The sequence below is a fragment of the Choloepus didactylus genome, chromosome 12 (assembly GCF_015220235.1).
Source record: "Choloepus didactylus isolate mChoDid1 chromosome 12, mChoDid1.pri, whole genome shotgun sequence".
NCBI classification, from domain to species: domain Eukaryota; kingdom Metazoa; phylum Chordata; class Mammalia; order Pilosa; family Megalonychidae; genus Choloepus; species Choloepus didactylus.
The window spans coordinates 79300672-79326732 of NC_051318.1; the positions used below are offsets into that span (position 1 = coordinate 79300672).

The 26061-nt window shown below is 34.8% G+C and overlaps 1 protein-coding gene across 6 annotated transcripts in view; it reads right to left on the reverse strand.

Moving 5' to 3' along the window:
- Window positions 1-26061, reverse strand: part of TDRD3 (tudor domain containing 3) — a 291817-nt gene that overhangs the window by 190866 nt on the left and 74890 nt on the right. For 5 of the 6 annotated variants that reach the window (XM_037799609.1, XM_037799608.1, XM_037799611.1 and 2 more), the window contains exon 2: window positions 3649-3733. In XM_037799609.1, coding sequence (XP_037655537.1) covers window positions 3649-3733 — 85 coding nt within the window. Of the gene's footprint in view, window positions 1-3648; window positions 3734-26061 lie in introns of those variants that run through there. The other variant, XM_037799613.1, reaches the window with a different exon arrangement.

Below are 26061 nucleotides of genomic sequence, written 5' to 3' on the forward strand. Positions count from 1 at the left end.
CAGAGTAAGCACTCAGTGGATGCCGGCTTTCATAATTATTTCAGTGGATAAAAAACATGTACATTTTATCACCTAAACATGTATAACATCCATTAAGGGAATAATACAACTAACAGTTCATAAAAACATAGGCATTATTCTGAAGCCATTCAAAGGCTGAAATATTTAAATATGAATGAGAAACAGAATATATACAAATTTTAAGATACATCATGGTCCTTCGATTCTGGCTTTTATCAGTAATTATGAAATTTAATTCAAACTAAAATGAGTCATCAAGGTTAAGTAGAAATGGACACTAGATTAAATCCTAAAGTTTCATTCATCCCAAACTGTAATTTATTAATCACTTGACCTTGGACACTGTCACAACTTCTGTAAACTCAGTTAACTTATTAACTCTAAAAAATGGAAAAATATCACCAACTCTATTTTACAAAGTTGTCAGGCTAAAGGAGACAATATATTCAAAGTTTATGCGATACTTTTAAAGCGCTATACATATATAAAAGGAACAAATGATATTTAATGTGTTTATAGCAAGATGAAAATGACATACTAAATCTTTTAAACATCCTAAATGCAATGTCAATTTCTAAATACTGCAAAGGCTTTATTATTCGGACCCCATTACATAAAGGCCACTAAGACAACTGGGTCAAAGAATACTTTTACATTGAACAAAAAAAATTATGTGGGAGAAATACTTACCCTATTAAAATTTTTTTATCATTTACAAAACATCTAGTTACCTACACACACACTCATACACATAAACAAATACATATGCAAACGTGCGTACACACAAAAGATTTCTGACTATTCAAGTTCAGCAGAATACCTATTTAGCAAATCATTTTATATTATATATGTGCTGGTTTGAATCTGTTGTGTACCCCAGAAAAACCTATGTTCTTTTAATCCAATCTTGTGGGGGCAGACCTTGTAGGTGGGACTTTTTGATTAGGCTGTTTCCATGAAGATGTGACCCTGCCCATTCAAGATAGGTCTTAATCTCCTTGCTGGAGTCCTCTATGAGAGGATAAAAGGCAGAGACATTTTTGGAGAGAGAGCACGAGCAAACTCCAGTCATGTACCTTCCCATGTAACAGAGGAACCCCGGATGCCATCGGCCTTTCTTCAGAGAAGTTTTCATCCTGTTGATGCCTTAATTGGGACATTTTCATGGCCTTAGAACTGTAAATTTGTGAACTAATAAACCCCCATTGTAAAAGCCAATCCATTTCCGGTATATAGCATTTCAGTAGCTTTAGCAAACTGAAATAATATAGACTGTTATAAAATAACAAAATAATCTGTTTATAAATTTTTACAGTGTTCAGTAACTTAAGGCTTCCATATTTTTTTCTGAATAATTCAACTAGTTGTACCCACAAACTACATGCTTGATTTCAATTTCATTTCTTAATATTCTTATTCACTACAGTGTACAAAATTAAGAACCCTCCTTTTCGATAAAAAGTTCTCTGCAAAGAAGAGTTAACTTAGTAGGCCTGAGGCTGCAATCTTTAGAACAGCCTACTTACAAACTTGGCCCTAGGCTAGCATTTGAGAACTTTGCTCTCCCTAACCATTCCCGACCTAAAAGTGTAGTTTACTGCTTCTGCTTTTTACAATGTAATTTATGGTAGACACCTTTGTTTATTAGAGTCTAAGTCTACAGTTTTGGTGCAGGCTAGGCAAAGTCTTCATGAACAACCCAATAAAAGCCTTGGGTACTCAGTACACATGCTATTACATTTTTCATTGTTGGAGAAAGAAGTAAGTGAGTGTGTCCCTTCACAAGAAGAAGAGAGCATAAGGAAGCTTGTGGATGGATTTCTCTAACTCCAGTGTCTTTTTCCCTTGCTGATCCTGTTTTGCATTCTTTCTCTATAATAAACCTTAGTTGTGAGGACAATTATGTGGTAAATCCCATGAGTCCTTCCAGTTAATCACCGAATATATGGTTGGTCATGAGGATCACCCAAAACAAAATCCCATATATTTTTATAGTCTCCCGGTAAATTAGAAAAAAAAACTGTGCAATTAAAATGTCCGTTTCTCCCAATAATTAATTTATATTACTAACATATTTATAAATATATACTTATTTATACTACTAATAAAGAATCATTAATTCAAGTCTTTCTCAACTAGTAATTAATATGTCACAATCACTCAAAAGCTAAAAAAATTCAACAGGATACCATAAATGGCTGAATTTTATTAATCAGGAATAAACTTGAAAAGTAGATGATTTGCCTGTCATATGTTTCATCCTGATTAAAAGTAATTTCTCTTTTCATCACATGGTATTAAGAGTTTTGGCCTGGGGCATTCAACTACATACATATCAGAAAAAATCACAAAGACAAATTAATTCATTCAGCTAACAATTATCATGCATCTCTTTTGTGCCTAGCACAAATACTTCATCTTGATTTTAGTTAAGTTTCATACCCAATTATAGTTAACTCATTTTTACTGAAGTATACAAAAATCACTTTCCTATCATTTTTAGAAAGTTTTTTCTCCTTAAAATAACAAAGAAATAAAAGTCGCTTACAACATTTTTTAAAAGCAGCATTTACATTTGAGTGTAAGTCAAAAAAAAGTTAGTGTCTAAGGAATATAACCATTTTAGTCATAAATGACGCATATAATTTCTAACTAACGCTTACTCTAAAAAGTTTAGTCTTTTGTTTATTAAAAACCTGATACTCCGCTCTGAAACAAAGAAATAATCTTGTTAGTCTTACTAAATAAAATTCAAAGAAACTTAAAAAAAAAGAGCACAGAGCATGAATTTTACATTTAAACCAAAGTTTAATTATATAAATATAAATTTAGTTGATTGTAAAAGAAGTTGCACTCAGTTATATATTTATACTTTGAATGTTCTTATTAGTGTTTGCTATTTCTGCTTCCTAGTAAACCTATTTTGCACTGATAATGATAAAGCTGTCAGACAATAATCTATGACAAATTTCACCAATCATGTATCACAAAATACAGCTTTAATTGTTAATAAATTGTTATTGAAAAGGCAACATGAAAAAACTCCCATATGGGTAACTGCAGGATTGAAAAAAGAGTATTAATGCACTAGCATTCATATTTCAAACAATTTTTATAACTCTTAAAAAATTTCAAAATCCAATCCCAATTATGCAAAAGATATAGCCACACATGGGGGGTGGGAAAGCAAACAGATTGAAAAGAAATGCAAAAAATGCAATTATTTTGAAGCAATAAATCCAACTGTCAAAAAGCTATATCCTAGCTAGATCCCATATAAATTAAACAGCAATTTTTAAAATTACTAGGTCAGTTTTCACTGCTATTATATAGCTGCCATAAATGCTAAGAAATTCTATAACTGATCGCTGGGTTAAAAAACTAGTATTAATTGCATTTTCCTTTTTCATTGTATTCTGTGTAACAGATGTGAAAGAAACATATATTTCTAATAAAGTTGTCTAATCTGAGATTACCAAATTCAACAAACATCCTTGCAACTTAGAGTGGAAAAAAAAAATGTACTCCATATTACTAATCATAAAATTCAGCTTATTTTAATAAGACATTTTTCATGAATATAGCTTCCAGATCTAAAATGTATATAAATTAAAAAATACAACCTACATTGAGAGCAATCAAAATGATGTCATTTATATTGACTTTGTCAGGAGAACTTGTGCAAGCTTCAATGCCTTCATCTGAAAGATACCTGTTAAAATAAAATAAATGATTTAATATTATCTAAAATGAAAATTAATCAAAATTCTTTTCTCAAGTCTGCATACATTTCTGTCTCTACTATATAATGTTTCCATTCCAAACACTAAGGAAAGAGTCCTAGTACTTCCTGTTTATTTACTATTTCTGACAGAACACAGACTAGATGACGCATATTTTTCTTCTTTTGTATCTTTAATCTGTATCTGGTAATCCAGTAAACTCTTGAAAGAGATTGGGATACGCTAGTAAAAACAGAATTGAAGAAAACATATTTTTAAAATTAGTCCAAAAGAAATTTTCTCCAGGCTACTTTCTTACAGTAGCTTCTGAAGTCTCTTTTTTAACAATATATTCTCTACAGTCCTTCAGTAAATGCTACTGACTTCAAGTGGCCCAATGATAGGCAACTTTTACGACACACCTTTTACTTTTTCTGTCTCCAGTTTTTGTACTCATTGGCTTTTTTGCTCTCTGTTCTTTTATTTAGTCCAAACCAAACACACATACCTGTCAGAGATAATCTTTAACTCAAGACTAAAGAGATAACTGAATCCAAAGAAAGAAAAATTACCTTTACCCATCCACCCATGGCCAACATGGGCCATTTTGAAATCCTTTGATAAATTCTACAACTTGGGTACCTATTCTGTTCCCCAAAAGGCCACCTGTAAAAATGCCCAATAATATCTCACATCTTTTATATTGAGTATCAATGCCTTTAATCAAAGGGTCAATGCTACCATTGCCAATGTGGAAATTCTCCCACTGCTAAAAGCATCTAGAACCAATAGTCTGACATAGCTAACTCAAGCTCATTCCTAGTGGCCAGCAATTCTACCATCAACCCCCAATATTAGACTGATTCTAAGACACTTTGTTAATGTAAATCCTACGTGGAGACAGGAACCAAAACACACGTGCTTCGAGAAACAAAGAACGAATGATTTCTCAAAAGAAAGAGCAAGTGAAAAGAAATGTGAATAGTTAGAAAAGCACAAAACGGAGACAGGAAATAACATTGACAATCTATGAACAAGTCAAGTCAGGAAAAAAAAAACAAAACTAAATCAAACCAAGAATATTTTTTTTTAAAAAATTAGGTACCATTAAAAGTTTATGACTTCCAAAGTAATTTGGACAGAGAATAAAAATATATTTGCAGAACTCCCCTGAGGAGCTGGGGAAGAATGTGGAAATGGATTGTTGCTCATATTCTTATAAACATTGAGGACTGACAATTTATGTGCCTAGCCGTCTATCACAGGACTTGCCCTTATGAGGCTTGTTGCTGCAAAGGAGAGGCTAAGCCTACTTACAATTGTGCCTAAGAGTCTTCCCCCAGAGAACCTTTTTGTTGCTCTGACGTGGCCCTCTCTCTCTGGCTAAGCCAGATCGGCAAGTGAACTTACTGCCATCCCTCGTACGTGGGACCTGACTCCCAGAGGTGTAAATCTCCCTGGCAACGCAGGGTATGACTCCCAGAGATGAGCCTGAGCCTGGCATTGTGGAAACGAGAACATCTTCTTGACCAAAAGGGGGAAGCTAAATGAAACAAAATAAAGTTTCAGTGGCTGAGAGATTCCAAATGGAGTTGAGAGGTCACTATGGAAAACATTCCTATGCGCTATATAGACATTCCTTTTTAGGTTTTATTGTATTGGAATAGCTAAAAGGAAATACCTGAAACCGTCGAGCTGCAACCCAATAGCCTTGACTCTTGAAGACAACTGTATAACCATGTAACTCACACGGTGTGATGGTGTCACTGTGGCTCACACTCCCTTTATCCAGTGTATAGATGGATAAGTAGAAAAATGGAGACAAAAACTAAATGAAAGATAGGGTGGGATGGGAGGGATAGAGTAATTTGGTTGTTCTTTTTGACTTTTATTTTTTATTCTTATTTTTATTCTTTTCAGTGTGAGGAAAATGTTCAAAAATTGATTGGGGTGATGAATGCACAACTATACGGTACTGTGAACTGTTGATTGTACACCATGGATGATTGTATGGTATGTGAATATATCTCAATAAAACCGAATTTAAAAAAAAATTTATGACTGTGGCAGTGCTAAACTACAATGATGAATGAAAGCAAGCAGCTGAGTGGGTTAAAACAGAAATAGAAGTGGTTGGTACACAGATATCTATTGTTCAATAAGAACAACAGATGGCAGGCAGTGATGATAATACATAGGGGACCAAAGAATACAAATGTGTTCAGTCAGCTTAGATGATTAAAACACTGCTTTAATCCAAAATGGCTGTTAATTTCCTCATCATCCTTTCACTTTTTTCACTTATCTATAGCCATATACTGTATGCATAATTCCAATCATCACACAGTCATTTCTATAGATATCAATCCTCTATTACATGAAAAGTATTGTGGTACTCAGTACTAAGATTAGTAAATTGTTAAAATAAAACACCTGCCTTTGAGGAGTTTACAGTCTAATATAAAGTGTAACACAATACATAAGAAACAATCAGACAAGGCCAAAAAAATTTATAAATGAAATGCTATGGGGCCTCAAAGTAGCTGAGGGGGAAGGAGGAAAGTACATAGGGAATAGAATGAACAAAAACATGGAAGTAAGAGAGTGTGAAGCACATTGTAGAAACAATACCCTAGAGCATTCTGGCTGGGAAATGGGGTAGAATTGAAAGTATAGGTTGAGACCAATTTTAGGAAGTAACAGTACAAAGGGATATAGAAGGCAAATAAAGTGCCAATTGAGTGATTACAACAACACAACTTTCCAAACTCCTGCACAGTGGAGAAATAGTATGCAATGACTAATAGAATACTTTGTTTTCTAGAAAGACAACTCTTTAGAATTAAAGGACTGTAACATGTCAGATGAACTGGGATAGATCTTAAAAGATAATCAAACTTGAACTCTTCAATTTTACAGTTGAAGAAAAGGCTGCTCAGATAAGTTAATTAAGCTTGTCCAAAAATAGGTCCAAAAATACAAACTTAGGTAATTCTGAAGTTAAAACAAGAATCCAGGCATGTCTCTTGACTCCCAGTTCAGCAGTCTTTCCATTAAAAAAATACTGCTTTTACTTATCAAACAACTGATGCTAGTATTAGGAATCTAGTCTTCTCATAAAGAGAAGCCAACATCTATACAAATCAGTCTCCTAAATCAAGTAGACACTTCACCAACTCACACACACAGCACCACTAGGCAAATTCAGTCAGTGAGCATTAAAATATATTAAACAGGAAAAGGTCTATATTCACGTAAAAGATCAGGAAAGTAGTATTACTAATGATAAGAGATTCAATAATTGTTAGAACTATAAAATACCCATCCCTACAAAATATAAAAAGGGAAAGTCTATCTTCAAGGCAGATGTCATAAGGGGGTGAAAGTCTGACTTTACACCATGTTTAAGTCAACTATTATGTGATTTTTGTTCAAATACTGCCTTTAAAATGGCCTTCTGAGAACACACACATGCACACACATATATATATATATTCAAATATCTGTCTTTACAGTTCTAGCCTCAACCAGAAGAAACCTAGAAGCCAAGAAAATAACTCACTACTTCCTGCATCTACCATTACAAAATGTGATTCAATCTCAAAATTATACAAGGTCTCCTTTATCCTCCCGTTCTTACTGTGAAAAATCACAGAACTTGAGCCTTATAGCTTTATTCCATAATTATTAAATTATTGTAAAAAAAAAAAACAAAAAAACAGGAAATCTATTCACAACTCTCCTCAAACAGTATCTTAGTGACCCTTCTGTAAATACCAGACCATTTTCACAGGATTGAACCTAAATTAACCATAACTTGAGATTTAAAAGTAATCTTTTTGCTTTTATAAACATTTAAGACCCCAATATTATCAGTGAATAAAACAAGTAAGAAAGTCAAAAGCCAAATGCCCAACTCTGCTTCAAAACACACCAGTTATGCAGTAACTGAAAGAACAAAACAAAACAAGTTTCACCAGCTTAATGTGGTCATCGGGAACTGAAAATTGGAGGCAGGTGCGTCAGTTCTGATCCCCATGCACCTCTGCACAATGAGCCTCACGGAAAAGGAATTATAATCAGTTTCCATGTGCCACCTTTGAGCACATAAACCCCAGGGCATGGACCCCAAAGACGAAATGGACTCCAGGGAGCTCTCGTTTACTAAAACAGTTAGCAAAAGCACCTGTTTTTTCCCTCCCTAATGGAGATTTTGGAACAGTAGCATTACTATTTCTATTCTGAACTAAAAATACATCTGAATACATTTTACTGACATGTGGGACACTAACAGGCTAAATTTCTGCATGATACTACACAGACAAATATTTCTCACTAATTTTACCACCAAATAATAAATGTTTAATAAATGTTCAAATTTCAAACATGATTTTAGAAAATGCTTCCTTTTGTTCATTCACAAATAGAAGATATTAAAATTCCAACTTAGTTACTTAATCTTGAGCAACTTTCTTCACTTCAGAAATCAGAGTTCTAATAATTATCCTCCAATTTGGAAGAGGACTTTCTCTTACTGCAAATAATGAATAACATATTCAACAAGAATGGGTGAACAACCTAAGTGCCACTACCAAAAACATCTTCGCCTCATGGGCACAAGTCATCGTGCACATAAAACCATCATGCCCAAACCATACTTCAAGAAATTCAATTGACAAATTTTTTTTTTTAACCTCATCTATTAAAAATAGTGGATCCCCAAGAGACCACGAGTAAGGAAAAAGGAGCCAATTTTCCTTTGATCCATTCCTCTGAAAGCAGGTAAAAGCCTGAGTCCACCTTATTTGCTGGCTATAATGTGCACACAATGAGGGCCAAGGCAAAGTAAAGAGCACACACCACAAGGGAGCAGCCCTAACTCAGCTCCTGTTCATTGTCAGCATGAAGGTAGGTAAAGCAGTTATTGCCAGCTCTGATTTCTAGCTTTCAGGTTTCTGTAAAACACTGTACAGTTCAAACAAAACAGGTTTCAGCCTGCATCTGGCACACATGCTCTGTACATAACTCAACAGTTTAATTTATCTGCTTATTTGATCCTGTATCCTTTCAAGTTGCCTTTGTATATGCAGTGTTGTGCCCAAAGTGTTCTCAAAATGATTTAAAAAAACAAAACAAAACAAAACAAAAACAACCATGGCCAGCTTTCTTTTAAATACAAGAGGAGAAGGACTATGTCTTTTAGGTCAAATTTTATTTAACAAAGAGCAATGAACACAATTATGTATATAATAAATGGTCTTACAGAGTTGCCTGTATCAGACTACAACTGCCAAATCATTTAGTTTTGGTCTTTGACCTAATTGTTTTACAAACTGGACATATGTAGAAACCATCCTTACTTCAGACTTCTAGATTACATACATTTTTAAAGGGGAAGAGGTTCTCTACTTGGCCCAAAACTGAGCCATCGAAGAAACAGTGAAGTTTTCTTCCTCTCCACCCATCCACCCATGGAAACAACGAATGCTCATTTCAATGTAACTGAGACCTGAATATCTAAAGCAATCAAAGAAAAACTCTATTATTACACACTGATATAACCTAGGCTGATACATAAAAAAGCAGTCTTTAAACGCCAATGAGAAAATCAAGAGTGAAAACATTCTTCCCAAATAGACAGGAACTCAATTAAAAAAATAAAAGCAGTATCTGAACAATGGCTGGTATACAGTGGTCTTACTTGTCTGTATGAAACCCAAATCAAATGGCTTCATGTAGTTTTGGGGGTCTCTAACCCATACATGATAATCTACTACCACACTGAGTTACTGGCCCAAGTATAACATCCAAATCCCAAAATGGCAATTTAATAAATGAATTCCTTCTTATCAACAAGGAAAATAAAGATAATTAACTCTCAATTGCCCAAGCCAATAAGGGAATGGAGAGAATAAACATCACAGATATTTTTTTTAAAATCACTTTTATTAAAAGGTATTTTAGAACTTAGCAAATACAGAAGCTCCCAACCTACTGCAACTTCCCAAAACATTAAAAAATAATTTTTAAAACTTACTCTATAATGATCTCTATTCACTCAGCCTATCCTCTTGCAATATCCATAGTATAAACAGATTGTAGCACACCTGCCAAAAATTCAGTTTTTGCTACTGTTCTTATAAGCTCTTACTGTATCCAGTCAGACATTAAAATAGTTAATTTGCTGATTCCCTCATCCTCTGGAACTGCAGGAAATGGTTTATCAATTCCTGTGTATGAATACAGCTTGGGGAAAATGCAGTATATAAATGTATTGAGTAGTAAGATTATTAAGATAACAAGTAAGAATATGGGCACAAAATTTGCTTCAGATAATCTGCCCATTAAGGGACTAACACTCTAAGAGAAGGTACTCTTTTCCTTTTTGTGCAGATAAAATCAATATGCAGGTTACAGATACACTAGGGAAAAAAAAATCACAGACAAGGATATAAATTGGTATACAAGGAGTAAGTTGAATGAATGCACGGTATTACATGCCCAAATCTCTAAGTAACCATGACGAATAGGAAGATCAGAATTCTACTAAGTATGATCCACAAGAGGGAGTACTATGACATACAAATGGTGAAATTTTTTTTTTAAAAAAAGGTCTTTTACTTCCATTTTCCTTTACAATCACATATCTCTTCTATCACTATATTTTGTTTTTCTCTATGTAAAGTAGCCACCTGCTATCCCAAAATGAGCACAACAATCTTTATTCCAACAATTACAAAAAGGACCTGGATCAAGTCTAGCTTACCTACAATTTAATTTTCTCTGTGGTTTATATACGAATGGATCAAACTAATAAAGTTACATATTATTTAAAGTACCTTTAAAGTATGAGCACTTAGCGTTGATCTGAATCAATTTAGTAAACTATTTTCAACACGACTTATTTTATTCAACAATAAACTATCTTTAAAAATACATAATATTTCTCAGTTTTTATGATTTTCTTGCCTGCATAGTAAATTACTTCCACTATTCAGTTAAGCTATGATATGAATTTTTTTCCATACATACATACTGATACACCAACTAGAAAAAAATATATTTTAATATCATCTATGTTAACTTTTCAGATTGTTATATTACAAAAGCATAAATGCAAAAGCAAAAACAAAGAACTCATCATGAAAACTTTGATGTTTCATAAAATTTATCTGCACAAGAACTGAGCTAAAGATTACATGAATAAGCCACAAGTTAAAAAAATGAAGTCTAATCTTGCACTTCTAAAGATCTTTTTTCCTAAATAAACTACTTCTGGAGACATGAAGCAATATGAAATGCCTTAAAATATGTCTTGATTAACATCCTCACTATTCAAACTTCAATAGCTCATTGTCTCAACAAAATGTTTTCTTGGCCCAACATTAAAGATTCAAAGATGAATATTAACAACATTTAAAAGTATTTAAGTTCTGAAAAACTGAAACCTTTGTTTTTAAGCACTTCCTTTAAAAAGCTGAAGATTATGAGGCAGCTCATTCTGAAGGCTGTACTACTTGACAATACCACTAGATGACAACCTTGTTTCATAAATGCTATCATACTACCTTGGAGGCTAAGAAATGAAGATTTTCTAAACTAGATTCAAAGGTTATGATACATTTATTGTTTGTTGGGGAAAGAGGAAAGGGACAAAAGAAAATTTTAAAAACTTTTATAATTTAGAATTTTGTATTTGATAATATATGATCACTTGGCTTTTTTTTAAAAAACTTCATTTCATAGTTATTTAAAGAAATACCTAAACATAAGGAAAAAAATTGAAGTATATAAAAAGACAGTTTTCTCTCCTACATTTATCCTTTGAAATAAGAATTATAAAAACAAATTACACGTAAATTTTTAGAGACTAAAGCTTTTTCTTTTATTGTGATAAAGATACAAAGAGTAGTTTTAATATTATTTCAATGGTTGCTTTTCTATGACATCAAATAAATAAACATGACAACTATGATAACTGTTATAAGATGTTATAATGACTCACAAACTTCTATTTTATGAACCTCATAGTCAATATATTGAAGTATTTTCCCCCATATACAAATCAACCCATGGAAAACATTAACCCTAGATATTTTTAGCATAAAAAATCTAAAGCAAATAAGCAAGTAAAAAATTTGTAAATAATTTCTAAAGAAATTCCATAATTAATATATCACAAATATAGTGGCAACGGTAACTTTCTCATATTGCTATTATTCATTTCTGAAAACCAAGCCCTCAAAAATAATTTTAAAATATTAAACGAAAGCCTTATTTTTACTTTCATTGAAGGTTATAATTGATGCCTTTCTCTAATTCAACATTTTCATACTTTAATTAGAGCAGAGCTGAGGTTATTCTTTAATAACTCAAGATTTTAAAATGTAATATTTGATATTTCAGTCATCTTTTCCACAGCATAAAGGTGATAGTTATAAAACCATGTATCAGGTCAAAAGGATTAACTCAGCCTGACGCCCTATAAACTCACAACGGCATTACAGCATCAATGCCTACAGAGGCCATGCCAAGGGCTTCACGTGGTAAGACCTTCCAGGATTAAGCCCAAGGAGACTATACTGAGTTACAGTTAATTAAGAAATTCTATAAAAAACATAGCATATCATAGCAAATATTGGAAGACAGTTTTATGAATAGCTCAGAGAGACATTTATCTGAGTTGCACTTTTTAGTGAGATGCAACTGGATGCAAATTTCAGCCCCTATCTTTAATTGAACATGTGGGAACCTGGCAATCTACTTAATCTTTCTTGCATCTCAGTTCTCCTCCCTTACAAAAAACTGGAGCCAAAATGATCTATAGAACTGTTCTAAGAATAAATGAGACTGCAATAAACACCTAGTATATGCTTGGTATATACTAGATGTTGAATAAGTATTAGTTTTGTCGCTTTTATAAATACTGTCCCATTGGTTTTGATTCCAGAAAATATAGTATTTGAAAACATGATTATGAGTAATGATACTCAAAAATGCCCTTGTGGGTTCTTAAGAGAAAGGGAAAAACAATTGAAAATTTTCCTAACAATGAACACTGTTTCACCATAAGGCTAACAACCTAATAGTCAAAAGTTGTATATGTTTCCTTATTAGTAAGGCTGAACTACATATTTTCTAACAGCATGCTATTCACATGGAGTTCACTGAGAACTGAGAGGTCAGCATGCTGGAAAGAATTTTATTGATTTAACTTTCTGAAATATTTCAATGTTACAGATTATGGATGAAAATACATAATTTTTAGCAATAAGAAGAAAATAAGCTATTTCATGAGGACTGTGTAACTGATTCTGCTCCAAATACAGAACTTCCAACACAAAATACATCACAATCATTTTGCCCCAATTCTGCCATTTATGTCAAAATTAAAATAATGCCCAGAAGCAGATGGTAAGTAATAAATTCAAAATTCTATAGTAAGGAGGAAATTAGACATTTTTGCTGATACCTAGATTTTATTTAAACTAATGATAACTCATTCAAAACTCTACAGTGAGGAATATACTCTTCCATTATAAAAGGCAATTATGACACATACCATTTGCTTTAGTATATGGAATCGTATTATTTCGCCATCTAATACCTTAATTCATCTGTATGTGCCCCTAATAAACAAAAGAAGTATCTAAAAACACAATATTAAAATTAAAAAGGAGAACTGGGGGGGGTTAGATGGTGGAAGTAGGACGCTGCAAGTACTCACTCCTCCAAAAACAGCTAGTGGATGGGCAAGAAACTGTCTGAAAACACTGTTCGTAGGCTACAGAGCCCCAGGGGAGGATTTTACTCAGGGAAGAGCGGGCAAGCTGAGACACTGCGCAGTAAAAACTATGGGTAAAGCACTATGCGGCGACTGCTGGACCCCATCCCCCACTCTCAAGGCTAGACGCCTGGAGTCTGGTTCATAGCCGACTCATGCAGAAGGAGAGAGACATGGAAGCCCTCTTCCCTGAAAACGGGGGAGACAAGGTCGAATACTGAGCAGTTTATATCACTGGGTCCCGGCTCCTTCAGCCAGCCCCAGGCATGGATGCCCATGCCTTTGTTTCAATGCCATCCCTGACAGGAGTAAAGGTAGTACAGATTCAAAGAACCAGGGTCTACATGGGGCTGCAGGGGAAAGTTCGCTGAAGCATGCCATCTGCTGTGCAGGTCAGGAAAACACAGCTTCAGGGAACCATCAAAAAGGCTTTTGACATCTTTTCTGACCCTCTCCCCAGGGCTCTTTGGACCTGGTCTATGCCTCCTTTGTGGATCCCTGGCCCCATTTTGCCTGGGAAATACTGATACAGAAAGTCCTTTGGGGACAGGAGGAGGTCTCCTCTTAGAATTTGTCCTCCAGGCAAAAATAGCTGGAGACAATGAAAAGAGAATAAAAAAACTTACAGAAACAAACAGAAAAGATCAAGAATCCCACACAAAGAACAGAGAAAAGGAAGCCTTCCCATGGGGCTGAAACAATCTTAAAATTGTACCACACAGTCAGGGCAAGAATCAAATAAAGAAGAGCAGAAAAGATCTGCTCAAACATGGGCAATTCTAGAGGTCTAAAATAAGCTGAACTAAGTGTAAAAGAAAAGCCTCAGCAAAAAGTCTATCAACAATAAAATACTAGGCAAGAAAGACAAGCTGACCTTCAGAGGAAACTTATCAAGACACTCTAATGTTTAGACATCAGCAAAAAATTCCAAGCCATATTTAGAAACAGAAAGATAAGGCCCAGTCAAAATAACGAATTAAAACTACAGAGGAGACACAGAATTTGGAACTACTAATCAAAGATATTCAAACAATCTCCTAAATCAACTCAAGGAGACGAAGGAAAATATGGCTAAAGAGATCAGGATTTTAAGAACACACTGGGTGAGCAAAAAGAAGAAACTGAAAGTATTAATAAAAAAATAACAGAACTTATGGGAAAGAAAGTCACAAAAGAAGAGAATAAAAAAATAAACTAGAGACATGCAACAGCAAATGTGAACAGGCAGAAGAAAGACTCAGCAAACCAGAAGAGAGGAAAAACAAAATCTCACAGACAGAAGAACAGATAGAGAAATGAATGGAATAAATTGAACAGGGTCTCAGGGAATTGAATGACAGCATAAAGCATGCCAACATATGCATCCTGGATGTCCCAGAATAAAAAGGGGCAGAAAGAGTATGTGAGGAAATAATAGCCAAAAATTTCCCAACTCTTAGGAAGGACATAAATATATATGTCCAAGAAGTGCAATGTGCCCCAAATAGAATAAATCCTCATAGACCTACTCTGAGACACATATTAATCAGAAAGTCAAATGCCCAAAGATAAAGAGAGAATTCTGAAAGCAGCAAGAGAAGAGCAACTCATTATATACAAGGGAACAATAAAAAGATTAAGTGTGGATTTTTCATCAGAAACCACAGAAGCAAGAAGGCAATGGTATGATATATTTAAGGAACTGAAAAAGAAAAACTACAAGCAAAGAATTCTTTACCAGGCAAAACTGTCCAAAAATCAGGTAGAAAATAGAGTCAAGAGGCTATCCTGGAGGTTTCTCTTATGTAAGCTCCAGTGAGACATCTCAACCACAGTATGACATGCCCTTACCAAAAGCAGTCCCCAAATACCTACACATCCCTACATGAGATTCTATAAAAGATTCACTCACTAAGTTTTATCTCTCAGAAACTTAAATCCACCAGTGTTCCTATGCCAGACAAGTCCTAAAACCCAGAGGCAACAGCCTCTTTAAGAACAATCAGATGCAACACCTTTCCCCATACTGTCGATAACCCCTTTCAATATGAACAAATTAGGGTGCTCACTGCCTAGACACCCCTGAAGATGGAGAAAGAGATTATGTTATGAGGAAGGGGTAGCAACAAACAAGATAAGATTTAACAAACATCTGTGAATACTGAAACTTTATATAAATGATATATTTTTAGATTCTGGGATGTTGGAATAGCCAGAAGGAGGTAAATGACATGTAGAACCGTAACCTATAACATTCTTTGAAATTTGCTCTACAGCTACTCATTGAATTGTGCTTTGAAAGTCTTCACCTTTTTGTATCTACCCTATATTTCATAATAAGGAAAGAACTGAAACTGTGGAACTGTAACCCATAAAATTTTTGAAATTACCTATTTAATGGATTGTTGCATTGTATATTGAAAGTTAACACCTTTCTGTATGTGTGTTTATATTTTACAATAATGGAAATAGCTGAAGCTGTGGAACGGTAACCCATGACATTCTTTGAAATTTGTTAACTACTTGTTAAATTGTACTTTGAAAGTTATTAGTTATGTATATTTGTTTAAAGTTCACAAATGAAAAGAAAAGCATTTAAAAATGAGGGAGAGTTTTAAATAATCACAGAAAACAGAAACTTACAGAGTTCAGTCAACAAGAGACCAGCCCTAACAAGAAATATCAAAGGGAGTTCTTCAGGCTAAATGAAAAGAAGGTAGGAGAGAGAGGCTTGAAGGAGAGTATAGAAATGAAGACGATCAGTAAAAGGTAACTAAAAGGGTTTTACAAAAGAGACAAAATATAAGATGTGACATATAAAAGCCAAAGGACAAAACGGTTGAAGTAATACAGCTTATAGATAACACTGAATGTTAATGGCTTAAACACCCTAATCAAAAGGACACAGAATGGTGTAATGGATAAAAAAAAAGTATATCCATCTATATGCTGTCTACAAGAGACCTCAACTTGGACCCAAGTATACAAGAATAAGGTGAAGGTGAAAGTTCAGAAAAATATATTCCATGCAAACAGTTACTGAAAAGGAGCTATGGGTTAGCTATACTAATATTGGACAAAATAGACTTTACATGGCAAAAATGTTATGAGACAAAGAAGGACGCTTGTATCTTAATAAAAGGAGCAATCCACCAAGGAAGAATACCAATCATAAATACTTATGCACCTAAACATACACAGGGTAAATACAGCAAAACTGAAGGGAGAAATAGACATCATCTACAGTAATAGTTGGAGATTTCAAAACACAACTCTCATCAATAGACAGAACAATAATCAGTAAGCAAACAGAGAACTTGAACAAATGATGAAATGGAGAAGAAGACCTCACAGACATATACAGAACATTGCACACCAAAACAACAAGATACACCATTTTTCTCAAGTGCACATGGATCATTTCTCCAGATAGAAACAAATGTTGGGTCACAAAACAGGCTCAATAATTTTAAAAGATTGAAATTATACAGATCACTTTCTCTGACCATGATGGATGAAGCCAGAAATCAATGACAAGCAGAGAGCTGGAAAAATCACAAATATATAAAGGTTAAACACACACTTAAACAATCAGCAGGTCAAATAAACTGTTAAGAGAAATCAGCAAATAATCTCAAGATAAATGAAAGCAAAAAAGAACACAACATACCCAAAATGTGGGGGGTGCGTGCAAGTCCGTGCTGAGAGGGAAATTTATATACTCTAAATGCTTATGTTAGAAAAAGAAGAAAGAGCTAAAATAAAATACATAACGGCATACAGAGAGGAATTAGAAAAAAGAACAGCAAACTAATCCCAAATGGAAGCAAAAGGAAATAAATAACAAGATTAGAGCAATAATAAATGAAATTAAAAAAAAAAAACAGAATTAATTAAAGCAAAAGTTGTTCTTTGAAAGGATCAATAAATTTGACAAACCCTTAGCTAAACCGATAAAGAAAAAAACAAAGAAGAAGCAAATGCAAATAAAATCTGAAATGACAAAGGGGGACATTACTACTAACCCCACAGAAATAAGAAGGATAATAAGAGGATATTGTGAACAACTGTAGGCCAGAAAATTAGAAAGCTTAGATGAAGCTAGACAAATTCCTAGAAACCCCACAACAACCTATACTGATCTATAAGAAATAGAAGAACCTCAACAGACTAATTACAAGTAAAGAGATTGAATCAATCATCAGCAACCTACCAACAATGAAAATCCCAGGACCAGACGACATCACAGGTGAATTCTACCGATCATTCCAAGAAAAATTAATAGCAATCCTGTTCAAACTCTTTCAAAAATTTAAAGACGTGGGAACACTACTTAATTCATTCTATGAAGTTAACATTACCTAAGACCAAAGCCCAAATAAAGATACTACAAGAAAAGAAATACAGACTAATCTTCTCTAATGAATATAGATGCAAATGAAATCCAACAGCATATTTAAAAAAAATGTACACCACAATCAAGTGGGTTTTATCCCAGGTATGTAAGGGTGGTTCTATACAAGAAAATCAATTAATTTAATACAGCACATTAACAAATCAAAGGGGAAAACCACATGATCATCTTTATCGATGCAGAAAAGGTATCTGACAAAATTCAGCATCCTTTCTTGATAAAAACCCTTCAAAAGATAGGAATAGAAGAAAAATTCTGAAACATGATAAAGGAAACATGAAAAACCACAGCTAACATCCTACTCAACAGTGAGAGACTGAGAAACTTTCCCTCTAAGATCTGGAACAAGACAAGGATGCCTCATGTCACCACTGTTATTCAACATTGTGCTAGAAGTTCTAGCTGGAGCAAATAGGGGGGAAAAAAAGCAATAAAAGCCATCCAAATACAAAAGGAAGAAGAAGTAAAAATTCACTATTTGCAGATGGCATGATTCTGCATTTAAAAAGTCCTGAGAAATCTACAACAAAGTTATTAGAGCTAATAAACAAGTTCAGTAAGGTGGCAGGATAAAAGATCAATATGCAAAACTCATAGTAGTGTTTCTATACACTACTAATTAGCAATCTGAGGATGAAATCAAGAAAAAAGGTTCATTTACAATAGCAATAAAGAATCAAATATCTAAGAATAAATTTAGCCAAGGTGATGTAAAGGACTTATACACGGAAAACTACAAAACATTGCTAAAAGAAATCATAAAAGACCTAAATAAATAGGAAGGACATTCTTGTGTCATGGACTGGAAAACTAAGTATGTCCAGATGTCAATTCTACCCAGATTGATTTACAGATTCAATGCAATCCCAAGCAAAATTCCAACACCGCCTATCTTGCAGAAGAAATGAAAAAGCCAATCATCAAAATTCTTTGGAAGGTAAGGGGGCCCTAACTAGCCATAAACACCCTGAAAAAGAATAAAGTTAGGGAACTCACACTTCCTGACTTCAAAGCATATTACAGAGCTACATGGTTAATACAGCATAATGCTGGCATAAAAGACAGACATATTAATCAATGAAATTGACTGAGGTGAGAGTTCAGAAATAGAACTTCACATTCATTGGCCAAGAGATACTAGAAAATGCTACCAAGTCCACTCAACTAGGACAGATTAGTCTTTTCAAACAAATGGTGCCAGAAGTGGATATCCATATGCAAAAGCATGAAAGACGACCCCTTATTCACACCAATACATAAAATTGCATAGAAGAAAAATGCATGAAGCATCTTCAAGATCTTGCAGGCAAGCAATGGTTTCTTAGACTTTATTACCCAAAGCACAAGCAACAAAGAAAAAATTGATAAATGGGCCCAATCTCAAAAATTAAAAAACTTTTGTGCTTCAAAGGACTTTGTCAAGAAAGTAAAAAGGCAACCTACTCAATGGGAGAAAATATTTGAAAACTACATATCCAATAAGGTTTTATTATCCAGATATATAAAGAAATCCTACAACTCAACAATAAAAGGACAAACAACCCAATTAAAATTAACAAGACTTGAACAGAAATTTTTCCAAAGAGAAAATACAAGTGGCTATAAAGCACATGTAAAGATGCTCAACCCACTAGCTATTAAGGAAATGCAAATCAAAACCATAATGAGATATAATTTCATGCCTGCTAGAATAGCCACTATTAAAAATCAAGCAGAAAACAACAGTGTTCAAGAAGGATATGGAAAAACAGGAACAACTTATTCACTTCCACAGCTACTGTGGAAGGCAGTTTGGCATTTCTCAGGAAGCTAAATATAGAATTGCCATATGATCTGGCAATTCTGCTGGTAGGTATATACCTAGAAAAAATGAAAAGCAGGGACTTGAACAGACATTTGCACACTGATGTTCTTAGGCAGCATTAATCACAATTAGCAAAAAGATGGAAGCAACCCAAGTGTCCATCAAACAATGAACAGATAAACAAAATGTGGTATCTACACACAATGGAATATTATTCAACCATAAGAAGGAATGAAGTCCTGATGCATGTGACACGGAATATTACTCAGCCGTAAGAAGGAATGAAGTCCTGATGCTTGTGACAACACAGATGAACCTGAGGACATTATGTTGCGTGAATAAGCCAGCGACACGAAAGTACAAATATAGCATGATCTCACTGATATGAACTAATTATAATAAGCAAACTCATAGAGTGAGAATCTAGAATATAGGTAATCAGGGGATAAAATGGAAGTAGAGACAGTGTGAGCTGATGCTTAATTTATGCAGAACTTCCTTTTAGGTTGATTGTAAATGTTTGGAAATGGCCAGTGGTGATACTATCACTTTACATGTGAGTGTAATTAACAGCACTTAATTATGTTGGTGAATGTGGTTGAAAAGAGAAGTTTTGGGTCCTGTATGTTACCAGAAGGAAAGTTAGAAGATAAAACACAGAGCTATATAACAATGAACCCTGTTGTGGATAATGGACTGTAGTTAATAGTACAAATGTAAGAATGTTTTCTCATGAGTTACAACAAATGTATGACACTTTTACAAGGTGTTAATTATAAGATGGTATATGGGGGAAATACACCTAATGTAAAACATGGTCTATACTTAATGGTAATATTTTAATATTCTTTAAACAATTGTAACAAAGGTACCACAATAATGCAATGTGTTAATAATAGGGGGGGTATACAGAAACATTCTATTTTTTCCATGACTTGCCTGTAAACCCACAAACTCTCCAACTAAAAAATGACAACAATAAATTTAAAAAATCATTAAAAAAGAAAATTCAAACAGGGGAATCACTTAAATATGCTACTAAATTAAATATTAAACAAATGTATTCTTTCAGCAAGAGTGGAATATTCCCACAAATATATCTTAGTCAATAATATAAATTCATAATTTTAAATTTCCTTTAAATGCATCTTAAATACAAACTATGTGTGGTGCTTAAGTTTCTGAAAGAGAAATGCTGCATATAAATTAAAGATTTTTTTTTCAACTTAGAAAACATAATTTGAATATATACCCATATCCTTTGGTGGTGGCCTGAATGGTGTACCCCATTACTTACTTGGAGAAAGGGTCTTGTGGAAGTAATTAAGTTAAGGATCATGAGATAAGGAGATCATCCTGGAGTATCCAGGTGGTCCCTAAATTCAACAAGTTTCCTTATAAGACAAGTCAGGGGGGAGTTTGAAACAAATACACAGAGGCAAGAAACCACAAAGAAGAGATAGGAGTGATAATGTCTCAAACAAGGGACCACCCACAACCACCAGATCCTGGAAGAGGCAAGGAATGCATTCTCTCCTGGAGCTACTGGAGGGAGCATGGCCCCACTGATGCCTTCATTCCTGACTTATGGCCTCCAGAACAGAGAAAATTAATTTCTGCTGTTTTAAGCCACCAGGTTTGTCAAGAAAGTCACAGAAAAATAATATACCCTTTATAATTCAAGTCATTAATTGAGAGGGAATTGATTTCAATTAAATAAAAAAAAAATTAAAGGCCATCCTTTAGCTTAGAACCTGTTTATAGTCAATTTAAAATGCCTTGATTCATTAACTTTTCCTGAATGAATCTTTCAGTGAACTTGATTCATTTGTTGAAAGCTAAAAATAATATAATACAAATGTATAATAAAAAGTGACAGTGGCTCTTTCCAAATTCCTCTTCCACAAGATAACATTAGAGGATGCAGAGAAATTGGAATTTCAGTGAACTGCTGATGGGAATGGAAATGAGGGCAGCCACTGGCAGAAAGCAACATGGTGATTCCTCAAAATGTTAAATATAGAATTACCATTTGATCTGGCAATGCCACTTCTAGGTATATACACAAAGAAACTGAAAACAGAGTCACAAAGAGATACTTGTACACGAGAGCTGACAGTAACACTATTCACATAGCAAAAGCTGAAACAACCCAAGTGTTCATCATACATATGAAAGGCTAAAAAAATATGATACATACCTATGCAATGAAATATTATTAGACACCAAAAAAATGAAGTGATGAAATATGCTGCAACATGGAAGAACCTTGATAATCTTAAGTGCAATGAAATAAGCAAGACACATAAGAACAAAAATTATATGATACCACTTATAAGAGGTGACTAGAAATAGCACATGTGCAGAAATAAAAAGCAGATTAGAAGTTACAGAGGGGAGAGGAGCATGTGTTAAAAAAAAAATTTAAGTGGGAATAGAAAGCAGGTTTAGGGCAAGTTCTATTGATCTGGGCAAAAGAAGCCTGGTTTTGATAACAACTAATAATTTTGAATTGAGATCACCTATAAGCATGTTTTCAAAACTGAAAATGTTATTTTCCTTTTCCCTATAAAAGGGAAAATATAATAATTTATATCAAATTTGAGATCAGGATCAGAAAGAAAACAATAGCATCTTGTAAATATATTTCCAAGAACAGTGGGGAAATACAGAAGCATCAGTGTGAATCAATTTTATTGGGAGAGTCAAATTTAGATTATGGTTCATCAGGACTTGCCAGCTGGGTCTGGCACTGAGGAAAACAATACTTTGCTTAAACAATTTGTGAATTTGATAAAAGTTTATAAACATACAAAGAAGATAAACATTGTTAACAGTTGGTGTATCCTTGTGATGGTTTTACACGTAAGCTGGAATACTTTTTAGATGTTTATAAAAAAGGACTCATTCTATGCAAAAGTTTCTGCAACTAGATCTTTTCATTTAAGAATACATCCTGAAGGGCAGGGCAAGACGAAAGTGAAGGGAGGTGTGGAATTTATTTCGTCCTCTAGGGCACCTAGTAAATAGCCAGAAACTGTCTGGAACAACTGTTTGGGGGATGTCTGTGATCAGACACACATCGTACAACCAGTGTACAACAGGTGGAATGGCTGAGATCATAGCACAGTACTCTAAGTAAAGACTCCCAAGCTGTGGAGACTAGCGCTCCCCTCCCCCACTAGCACGGTAAGCTCTTTTGGAGTCATTTCTCTGCAGGAAGAAGAAGCCGTCTTTAACAGGAGCAAGGGAAGGTATAGACCAACCAAGCTCCAATTGTGGACTTGAATTAACAATTTCAGACGGCTGAATACAAGCTACAAGCACGGATAAACTTGGAGAAAACACAAAAGGAATATGGACGGGTCTCTCCCCAGTAGAGCGGAGGTAGGCATGATTAAAAAACAACCAGCAACAGCAACAAAAGATGCAGAAGCTTTTGGACTTAGCTGAGCTCAGAATACTGGTGTACAAGAGCTGTGCCACACAGAGCCAGATCCTAATTCCAGCTCTTGATTGCTCAGGGGCCTGGGGACTGGTTCTGAAAAGGGTTTTCTTTTTTTTTTACTTCATAGCAAACCATTAAAGAAAGCAGCAGGGATTTTCAGATATCAGCACTGCCCCCAAAAGGGTGAAGTTAAAGTATGACTTAGAGACAAAGTAACTAGTCAGGTGAAGGAGATAAATCCCTGAAGAGCATATCTTCCCCCAAGAAAAGGGGACAACAGAGCCCATCACAAATGGATCAGACAATTCAGACCCCAGGGACTAGAAAACAAAAGTTTAGCCCCACCTTCTGCCTCAGCCTCTGTCTCAACCATGCCCCTGACAGATAGGGTGTGCTGAGAATGAAAGGTACTGTACCACTTTACATGGGTGGGGAACTGCGAGCTGACAAGTGCCACCTGCTAGGAAGGATAGGAAATGCAAAGAATCAAAAGGCTTCACAGGAAAGACTGACACCAGGCTGGGTCTCACCCCCAGGGAACCCTGATACTGATTACACCATATTCCTGAGTCTTGAACCTGTCTTGTCTGGGAAAACCTGATTGGGGGCAATCCTATCTAGGGAGACCCTCTACAAAAAACTTCTACATAGGCAGGGCAAGAACCAGAAAAACAAGAGCTGAAAAATTCTTATCAGTTAAAAAGAAGCTATGCTAGAAGTCCAGAATAAGTTGAACTGAATGTTAAAGACAGAGAACAAAGCCAACCAACAAGAAAATGCCAGGTATAAAAGAGACGAGGAAAATAACTCTCCAGAATAAATCAGGTGCCTAGACACCAGCAAAAAATCACGAAGCATGCTAGGAAGCATGACGTTATGGCTCCTAGTAAAGGAACAAACCAACATTCAAAAATGAAATACAGGGAGTTGAAACAACTTATTAAAGATGTTCAAACAAATCTAAATCAAATCAACGAGTTGAAAGAAAATATGGCAAAAGAGATGTAGGATATAAAGAAGATAATGGGTGGCCATACAGAAGAACTCAAAAGCCTGAAAAAAACAAATGGGCATAACTTGTGGGAATAAAATGTATAACAAAAGAGATGAAAAACACAATGGAGATTAACACAACAGATTGAAGAGTCAGAAGAAAAGGATTAGTGAACTAGAGACAAATATCTGAAATCTTACACACAAAGAACAGATTGGAAAAATATGAATACAGCCTCAGGGAACTGAATGATAACATGAAGTGCATGAATGTACATGTTATAGGTGATCCAGGAGAAGAAAAGAAGGAAAAGGGGGAAGAAAGAATAATGGAGTTTCAAAATAATCACTGAAAATTTCCCAAATCTTATGAAAGACATCAAATTACAGATCCAAGAAGTGCAGCATACCACACACACACACACACACACACACACAAAACCTGAATCAACCTACTCCAAGACATTTACAATTAGATTATCCAATGTCAAAGACAGAATTCTGAAAGCAGCAAGAGAAAAGCGATCCACCACATGCAAGGGAAGCTTCATAATACTAAGTGTGGACTCTTCAGCAGAAACCATGGAGGCGAGAAGACAGTGGTATGATACACACACACACACACACACACACACACACACACATATATACACGATATTGAAAGAGAAAAACTGCCAACCAAGAATTCTATATCCAGCAAAACTGTCCTTTAAAAATGAGGGAAAGTTTAGAATATTCTCAGGCAAAAAGACAATGAGATAATTTGTGAATAAGATACCTGCTCTACAGGAAATACTAAAGGGAGCACTGCAGACAGATAGGAAAAGACAGGAGAGAACGGTCTGAAGCACAGTTTTGGGTGGTGGTAACACAATAATGTAAATGCACTGAACAAAAATAACTGTGAGTCTGGTTGAAAGAGGAAGGTTAGGGGTATGTTAGGACACCAGAAAGAAAAGAAGATAAAGACTGGACTGTATAAACTTAGTGAAACCTAGAGCGGCCAATGATTGTAATAAAATGTACAAACATGTTTTTACATGAGGGAGAAAAAATGAATGTCATCTTGCAGGGTGTTAAAAATAGGGTGATACTGGAGAAAACAAGGAGGACCTGCTCTACAAGAAATACTAAGGGAAATACTACAGGAAGACAGGAAAAAGATAGACAAGAGAGGTTTGGAGAAGAGGGCAGAAATTAAGATTATCCATAAGTGGTTAAAAGAGAGGAAAAAAAATAGATGTGACACATAAAATCCGAAAGACAAAATGGAAAAAAAAAAAAATTACCCCCGGCCCTTTTACAGTAATAAATTAAGTGTTAATAATGGATTAAACTCCCAAATCCAAAGACATAACCTGGAAGAAATGAATTAAAAAAAACAGGACTGCACCTATATGCTATCTACAAGAGACTCAATTTAGACACAAGGGAAAAAATAAGTTGAAAGTGAAAGGCTGGATAAAGATATTCACATAAAAAACCACCAGATTGCTGATGTGCTCACAGACATTTGGGGACTGGTGGTTTGATGGGCTGAGCCCTTATTATGGGGACGTGCCCTTGGGAAGACTGTTACTGCAAAGGAGAGGCTAGGCCTGCTTATAATTTGTGCCTAAGTGTCTCCTCCTGAGTGCCTCTTTGTTGCTCAGATGTGGCCCTCTCTCTCCAGCTAAGCCAACTTGGCAGGTGAAATCACTGCCCTCCCTTCTACATGGGATCTGACACCCAGGGTGTAAATCTCCCTGGCATTGTGGAATATGACTCCTAGGGAGGAATCTAGACCTGGCATTGTGGGATGGAGGAACACTTCTTGACCAAAAGGGGGATGTAAAATGAAATGAAATGAAATAAGTTTCAATGGCTGAGAGATTCCAAAAGGAGCTGAGAGGTCAC